Consider the following 9,212-nt stretch of genomic DNA (forward strand, 5'->3'; position numbering starts at 1 on the left):
CCGAGTTTAGTTCTTGTCCTGACTTTAAAACTTCAAGAGCCTTTTTGACACCGGAATTCCTTTTCAATGAATCTAGAATATAATTGTGCCGGAGGGGAGACTTCGTGCATAGGGAAAATAGTAAAATATTGATGGGTTCTGAATAATGTTTTTTTCTTCGTTTACAAACTTTTGTATGGATTATAGAATTTTGCAGGCCATGGACTAATCCAGTTATGTATCCACTGAAATATCAATTTTATCATTTCATTAGGGTTAATATGGCAATGTTCAGCCCTAGTTTGAAGGTCGGTTAGCAATCTATTTAGCATGTTTACGCTTGAAGGTTTTTTCTTTGATATATCAGATATAATACATCCATAAACATCCAAAAAATAAACATATCCCTTAATTGATGTGTAGAGGCAAAGATTTTTGTGTGACACACACCAGAGTGATCTAATGCATGACTAGCCAAATATTAGCAACCGGTGGAGGCTACAGTGACATCTTTATTCTTGTTGTTAATCTAATTAATGATAGTTAAAGAACATTTTCGTGAATGACTTTGTTAGCTTGGAGAACTGGAATTATAGAAACTATCTCTTCTCCTACTATTATGGCTGATTATGGGCCAAGCCTCGAGTTTAGATTATATTTATTTTTGATCAGATTTGGAGCTAAACCTATTTAAAATTTAATATTTTCTATCCTTAAGGTCGGTCCATAATCCACTTGACCTGCCTCACTCGATTATGTCATTGATTTCATATAAGTGCACAACCCAGCATTAGATTGGTTGGGACTGTGTGCTTGGGTTTGATCGGTCTTAATCAGATGTAACTAGAGAAGTTGATTTAGCTAGATTTTTTGGATAGGATATTTCATCTAAGATCGGGATTAGGTTGGATTTGATGGACTAGGATTTCAGTTGGGTGATAGGTTAGAGTTTGGGTGAGATGGTCCAGGATTTAGATTAAATATTTTAAGATTTGAGTTAGATGGATTAGGACTTGAAATGGATTAAAGTTTATTACCCCTGTGTAAGGAAGTCCTCTTTGCAAGGGGGAGATGTCTATAACCACTCTTATATATCCTAATGAGACTTGCAGGCTTCTTAACACAACTCATTAATCTCTTGTATGGTTTCTCCATCGGGCCCTTCTACCATAAGTAGATAGATTATAAGTTTTATTTTACTTTCCATGAAGCAACATGACTTAACTATACCGAAACCACCATGAACTTAATATGAAGCTAAGGTAAAACTTTACATGATCTATCCTCCATGTCCATATTTTGTAAGTTCTAGTTGCATACAAGATGGCCTAGAACAAATTTAATTAGGTCTCTACCAAAATTGTATTTCCAAGCATGGGATAAATGTTTGCCAAAAAAAGCATGCGATAAATCAGCAAAAAGTCAACGCCAAATAGACTTAATCAATGTTAGGAAAGCGAATTTAAATTAACGACAAACAAGACTCTATATCAATTAGAAAGCCTGTATAGATTTTAACAACCTTCAAATAAAGAAAGACGATTTTATCTATGCAATAGCACTTAGTACATATAAATTCAATAAATTGATGTGTAATCTTCTGAACAATTAAGGATACAACAAAGTTTACAGTGACAATGACATTATTTGCCAACTACCTATGTCTCCGTGATACAAGAGAAATGATTCCTAAGAACAACTCTCACCCGCATCTAATAAATCATCTGATGCTCTTAATTCATCATTAATTGATTTGATTAAAATCTTAACAGTCAATAATTAAATAGGGTCTGAGAATGGTGTGGATTAAGGAGGAGAGGAAACCAGGCTAGATATTTATGGTCGTACCATGGGGTCCACTAAGGGAGTCGGTGTCTCTGAAGTTGCGTTGGTTGTAGTCTTTCTTTATTTTACAAAACTCATGGCCTTCACGCGAGCCATTCTACTGTTGCTATGTGGAGTCCGAGAAAATTCCGTCGGAATTCCAACCATCGGGCCTCAACTTTATCCACGAATTCTATAATTTTGAATTCTAAAATAAAATAATAAAATAAAAAAACAAAGAGATCCATTTTCGTGACCCCCGAAAGTATAAAGAAAATATATGGATGAGATTACCGTGGCAACAGATATACTACACAGGATAAAGCACCATGCACGCTGCTTATCAGCATCGAACCTTGTCTAGAGTTTAACAAGCCGGTTATCGCTGGTCACTGCCTCGAATCATGGAAGACTCGTCGTTATTTCTATTTCCAACGGCCTCTGGGAATTGCCGAGGCAAGCACTGATAATCTCGTATAGAGATAGTAAAATCAATTTGATTTGATGGATATATATTTTATTTAAATTTAATTAAATTTAAAAAATAAAATTTGATCGAATTTGAATTAAAAAATAAAATTTGATTGGATTTGAATTCGAATTTGGATAAAATTCAAAAATTATAGTACGGATATGGATAAAGTACGAATAGTGCTGTTTTCTATACAAATCCGAATTCAAAATTTATCCAAACTTACGAATATACATAATATCCACACTCATATCTAAATATATATATATTTATAATTTTTTTTTGATAATTTTATTTTAATTGATAATATGTATAAAATTATTTTGATTATTTATATATTTTATGTTGAATTATAAATTTTTTTATATTTAATTTTTATAAATTTAAACTTATAAATTATGTTCTATGTCGAATTGATATTTTTATTTTGATTGATAATATGTATAAAATTATTTTGATTGTTTATTTTTTTTGAATATGAAATAGGTATGAGATGGATATGAATTGGATATGAAAAAATAAATTATCTGTGGATATCTTTGAATCTATTGGATATAAAGATGAATATCTTTTTTTTTATCTGATTAAATATCAAATAAAATTTAAATATAAAATATTAAATTTAAATTTAAAAATAAATAATATAACATTCGATCCAAACCTTACTCATTGCGGTCCTTAGTCTCACGTAAAATTTCTCTTTCGAATGCCCTCTGAATTGCCAAGACAAACTCCCACGATCTCGTGTAAATTTATTTGAAAAGATGGACGGTAGATCTTACTTACTCGCATAGAATTTCACATGCACAGATAGGTTTGAAATTTTATGGTGCAGCCTTTCTTTACTAAAGAAAGACTCCGTTCTCTTATCAAAAAAAAAAAAAAAAGAAAGACTCCGTTCCTTAGCGTCAACTATATGACGTTGGCCACGTACTATCCACGGCAGAATCCCGACTTTCCGATCTACCCTACAATTACGCAACATTAAAAATATACTACTTATTTTAAAAAAAAAGAAATTACGAACACAAGATTACTGTGGATTAATGCATGAACGGAGATGTATGCTCCCGCATGCAAATATTACATGCGACCATCTGCACACAATGTTTCTGACGTAAACAACAGAAGGTAAAAGCCAAAATACGTTGACCGGTCAAAGAAAAGACCAGAGTTAGTTTGTGCGACGAGTGGAGGAGAAACCATTCCCCCGCTCCTCCCCGCTATGAAGGGTAGCTTTGGTTGTGGCCCAGCTCTTCCCGTTTCCAATTCCTCCTTATTCGAATTATCCTACCGGTAACCAAATGCGGTACGTCACCGCCCTTAATTATTTTTCTCCAGATTAATTATCGAAGATAAGTATTAAAAAAATAGAAAAAAAATATATTTTTTTTCGAGTTATTCACCAGCTCCCATAGCAGAATCTCCCCTCCTCCGCCTATAAAGGGTCGCCGGGCCCCTTTTCGTGGAGAAAAAAATCCCTACCTTTCCCCTTCCTTCTCCTCTCCTACCCTTTGATCTACGGGTATGGGTTCGAAGGCCACCACGGCGGCGCTCCTCCTCTTGTGCCTGGCCGCGGCCGCGTCCGCCGCGCCGGACATGTCGATCATCAGCTACGACGAGGCTCACGGCGTGCGGGGGCTGGAACGGAGCGAGGAGGAGATGCGGATCCTCTACGAGGGGTGGCTTGCGAAGCACGGTCGGGCGTACAACGCGCTCGGGGAGAAGGAGCGGAGGTTCGAGATCTTCAAGGACAACGTCCTCTTCATCGACGCCCACAACGCCGCCGCCGACGCCGGCCACCGCTCCTTCCGCCTCGGCCTCAACCGCTTCGCCGACATGACCAACGAGGAGTACCGCGCCGTCTACCTCGGCACCCGCCCCGCCGGCCACCGCCGGAGGGCCCGCGTTGGGAGCGACCGCTACCGTTACAACGCCGGCGAGGACCTGCCGGAGTCCGTCGATTGGAGGGCCAAAGGTGCCGTCGCCGCCGTCAAGGACCAGGGCAGCTGCGGTCAGTTTTCCCCCGTCTCTTCCCTTTCTTCCGGCCAAAGTAAAATAAAATCACTATTTTACCCTTGGCTGGGATACGGTTGACTTTTAGTTGTACCTACCGTTTTAAGGGTGTTTTGGTATTTTGGACCGCCCTCTGGTCTTTCGTTTTCTTTGGGGTCTTTTTCTCTCGGATCCTCGGGTCGTCATCGATGGTGCACGATAACTACTCGCGTTCCAGCGCAACAGTAATCGGTACCAGGCTTCGTATTACTCGCCGGATTTCTTGAATCTATGTTTATCGTGCGCCGAATTTAATTGGAGCATAAAAATTTCTGCGCCGGTGTAGCCTAAACGCATGTTATCTGCCGTACATGGACGGATGCGGGTCCGCATAGGTTCTATGTGGGTGTTGCTCTCCGTTTGCTAAGCTCGTAGTAACGTTTTGATAACGTATTGGAGCTTCCAAAGGATGAATTATTGATATTAAAAAAATAGAACATCTAATATTCCTGGTTTCAACAACTACTGTGATAATTTTGTAAATCTATCGATTATTATTATTATTTTTTGGCTTTCAAATCTAAGATTTTGGTACATCTCTAGTCGGTTAATCTTTACAAGTCTTTCGAGATCAATTTATAACTATGGGAGAAAGGGATGTGTCTGTAAGCGCGTCGTATAAAATTTTGAAACCTGGAATCCATTTTCGGGAGGTGGAAACAAAAGGATTCTGATGGACCATTTGTGGTGATGTAGGGAGTTGCTGGGCGTTCTCGACCGTTGCTGCGGTGGAAGGGATCAACAAGATCGTGACAGGGGATCTGATATCCCTTTCTGAGCAGGAGCTGGTGGACTGCGACAACGGCTACAACCAGGGCTGCAATGGTGGCCTCATGGACTATGGCTTTGAGTTCATCATCAACAATGGTGGTATCGACACCGAGGAGGACTACCCCTACACGGCTCGTGATGGCAAGTGCGACCAGTACAGGGTGCGTTGCTCGGTCATTTTCTGTAAGAATTGTATTTGGTTTTGAGGAAGAACTCGTGTTTTGGTTGTGATTGGTTTTTTTTTTTTTTTTTTTTTTGCTTTGTCCTTGCAGAAGAACGCCAAGGTTGTCTCCATTGATGGGTACGAAGATGTTCCTGTGAATGATGAGAAGGCCCTGCAGAAGGCCGTCGCAAACCAGCCTGTTAGTGTAGCTATTGAAGCTGGCGGCCGGGAGTTCCAGCTATACCACTCGGTGAGGATCTTCCCATTATTTCACATGATAGGTGTTGATGGATCTTAGTACTATCAATTTATTGAGTCTTATTTGAATTGAACCTTCCCTGTTATGATTTACCTCACCATTCTGGTGGGTGGGTCCTAGAATGATTTTTGGCGTCCTTTTAGATCATTAGGCGTTGAAATAATTAAATTCATAATTGATCTGTTGCTGGATCTAAGTTTTTTCTTTTAGAGAATTATGAAGTTGGGCATCTCTTATGTTGGAGGGCTTTGATTAGGTACTTGTTGGATTATTTTGCTCTGGAAATTATATCTGAAATCAAGAAATAAATCACACGTAGGTATCCAATGTATGCCTTATTTTTTGTTTTCTTTGAATGTATAAGTGGTACATGCCTCTTATCAGAAACTGTTAGTTTCTTGGATAATTCTATAGCTCCTTTTCCATTAGTTTTATGGGATACATCCAGATTTGCTTTTGCTGTGGTTATTTGTGGTGGCTTTCAACTTTTCATGAAGTATCGACATTTCTTGATACTGATGATGCAAATCAGTTGGCTCAACTCGTTTCCATTTGATTAGTTACTGTTAGCAGTTTAAAGTCTATGACACTAGGGTGCAGTATGTCCATCAGATAAAAATCATTCTTGTATGAGAAACGAAGAGAGGACATAAGCATTTTAACCTTATTTCTTGTTTATTTTAGGGAATTTTCACCGGAAGATGTGGGACTGATCTTGACCATGGTGTTGTTGCCGTTGGCTATGGCACTGAGAATGGCAAGGACTACTGGATTGTGAGGAACTCATGGGGTGGTGACTGGGGAGAGTCTGGCTATATCAGAATGGAGCGCAATGTCAACACATCCACCGGCAAGTGCGGGATTGCCATCGAGCCATCTTACCCCACTAAGAAGGGCCAGAATCCTCCCAAGCCTGCTCCTTCCCCTCCTTCTCCTGTGAGTCCCCCAACAGTTTGTGACAATTACTACTCCTGCCCATCCAGCACCACCTGCTGCTGTGTCTATGAGTATGGACGCTACTGTTTTGCCTGGGGGTGCTGCCCTCTTGAGGGTGCCACCTGCTGTGAGGATCACTACAGCTGCTGCCCCCATGATTACCCAGTTTGCAATGTGAAGGCTGGAACTTGTCAACTGGTAAAAATCTCTTCTTGTCAAATTCATAATGCGAAATCACTTGTTGATTTCCTAATAATTTTGTATGTTGCTTGATGTGAGTAAACAGAGCAAGGACAATCCACTTGGAGTGAAGGCTCTGGCTCGCACCCCTGCTAAACCTCATTGGGCATTCTTGGGCGCCGGAGGCAAGAAGATTAATGCATGAGAAAATCATTGAATTGTTGGTGAGGAGAGAATGAAGCATGCTTGTATTGAAATACCACATCCTTCCTCTCCTTTATGAACGTCTTTGCTGACTTGGTTATGAGCAACATTGTACATAGCTATAAATTTCAAAAGTCAGATGAATCAAATGATGCTCAACTTTCTTTCTTGCGTAAATTTGATGGTATTGATTTGCTTTTGGCGTAGATGACTTGATAATTAAAAATGCTGTCACAATTGTCCATCTGCTCACGTGCCTACTTCATTGTTCACAAAGTTAATAATTAACTAGGCAGATATCTTAAGCCATGCAGTTACCTCGATCAAACAAAGGTCTCCTCGAGAATTCTTACCTCTTTTTTCTTGCGTTCACGTCACGTATAGATTGGTGCTTCAGCTAATTAGAATGTGGAATGCACTGTTGATCCTTATGTGGGTCTATATATTAGGCCAACTCTTTGGTCACTGTTAGGGTTTGTATCAAAACGGCTTAATGACTAAATTGGTTTATGAGGTTTAGGTTAAAAATTATTTAGATCTCTAATTTTTCAAAAGTTATAATATCATTCTTGGCGTTATAAATGTGATTCATTTAAGCCATTATTGTCACTTTTCCATCACTAGTCAAATGAAATTTTTTTCATCATTAATCAAATAGAATTGTACAGATGACTTATTTTTTATGATGGGACAAGAAGAGGCCGCTTATAGGGCAAGATGTGGTAGAGAGATATAATTGGGAGGAAAAATTACTATTTGTTGGAGGAAAAATTTCTGTCAAAACAAGAGAAAATGAAGCTCTGTTTTGCAAAGAAAAAAACATGAGGAAGAAAAAGGCTCCTGTTCAAGAGAGAATAGTGTATTAAAGGGGATTGTCAATCACCTTGGTGAGATTGTGCATTTCATTCAAAATTTTAGGAGATTAGTAATTTATTTTTTTCTCCTACATAGATATATTATGAAACTAGTTCAATTATTCATCGGATTTTGCTAATATTAAACTATATAGAAGTTCAAGTTAGTTTGGATCAGATTACTTTTAGGTTGCTAGATAACGTACAAAAGGAAATAAAAGAATTCCAGAATGACTTAGTTTTGATACATGAGGCTCAGGTAGAGAGTATTGTCAAGCCTCGAAAAGTATATAAGATATATATTTTATAATATTTTATGATCCAGTACTACATATTTGGCTTGATAGATCATCTAAGAGTTGAATATCATAGGTAGAAATAATCTAGATTCGAAGAATATCAACTTTTATTCGATACTAGTGATTTAGTATCCAGTCACATGCATTGACAAAAGAGCTAGCATGTCATGATGTTTAATTATCTTATTTTGGTTTTTCATTTTGGTTTTCAATGGTTCATAAGATCATTTGGCTTGTAGATGGATGTAAGACTCTTTGGACTAGAAGATGCTGCTTAGGATAGCATGGATAACCATGCATTATAATTTTCTAAGCCAAAAGGAAGTAGGAAGAATTTTCTAAGCAGACAAAGCAAGAGTTAAAGGATGATTCCAATATTTTGGTATTAAAATATTGTTGCATGAAACTTTTGCTCCAACAATGGTTTGTTTTAGTAGTCCTTTTTATCTCTTTTTTGCTTTCATGGATCAATTTTCTCACTTTTCTTACTTCATTCTTTATATGATGTCATAATACAAATACCATTAATGTTGCTTTTCAAACAATGAAAGAAGATACAAGCATCTATTAATGAGATAAGCAATAAATATATTACCGAAATAGAAGTACTTGTATTGAAAGTCCAGTGGTTTCTTATTCATCTTGTCTCTTCTATTTTCTACATCAAACCCATGGCTATATGAATTTATTTAGCAACAAATAGCATGATATTAAGATGCTTTAGCAAGAACAGTTGCAGAAGATGATATAGCTAAAAATAGCATGAAAGTTCTTCAATATTTTGACTGAGTTAATCACCCATCTTTTTACTTAATTTTTTTTGATGCTCTGTAATATAAGAAAATAATAAAAATAAAAAAAATTTGAAATTTTGAGTTTTATCATTTTTTGAATCAATTTATTTTGTTCCCTCTCAGGCTAGAGCACCCTTCTCTTTTATTATTATTATTTTTTATATATACCAGAGCTCTCTTTTTTCTTATTTTGATGAGAATTTTTCCTTAATAATCTACTGACATGGTAATTTTTCTCCCAACCAACTCCTATGCCATGTCTTAGCCTTATAAGCGGACTTTTCTTGCCATATCATAAGAATAAAAATACATCTATACGGTTTTGTTTGATTAGTAATGTAAAATCGACAATAATGACTTAAATAGATCGTGTTTGTAACATTAATAATTGTGTTGGGATAATCAGAGTTGCTTCCCTCGAT

At 37.4% G+C, this 9,212-nt stretch overlaps 1 protein-coding gene across 1 annotated transcript; it reads left to right on the forward strand.

Annotated features, from left to right (window-relative positions):
* Positions 1–3,787: 3,787 nt before the first annotated feature.
* CPRZ (oryzain alpha chain) lies at positions 3,788–7,020 on the forward strand. Its single transcript, NM_001303601.1, is given in 5 exon segments — positions 3,788–4,289; positions 5,027–5,262; positions 5,374–5,514; positions 6,208–6,657; positions 6,746–7,020. Coding segments are annotated over 5 exon segments (1,413 nt in total). The 5' UTR covers positions 3,788–3,802; the 3' UTR covers positions 6,845–7,020.
* The last annotated feature ends 2,192 nt before the right edge of the window (positions 7,021–9,212 follow it).

The sequence above is a fragment of the Elaeis guineensis genome, chromosome 1, assembly GCF_000442705.2.
Source record: "Elaeis guineensis isolate ETL-2024a chromosome 1, EG11, whole genome shotgun sequence".
NCBI classification, from domain to species: domain Eukaryota; kingdom Viridiplantae; phylum Streptophyta; class Magnoliopsida; order Arecales; family Arecaceae; genus Elaeis; species Elaeis guineensis.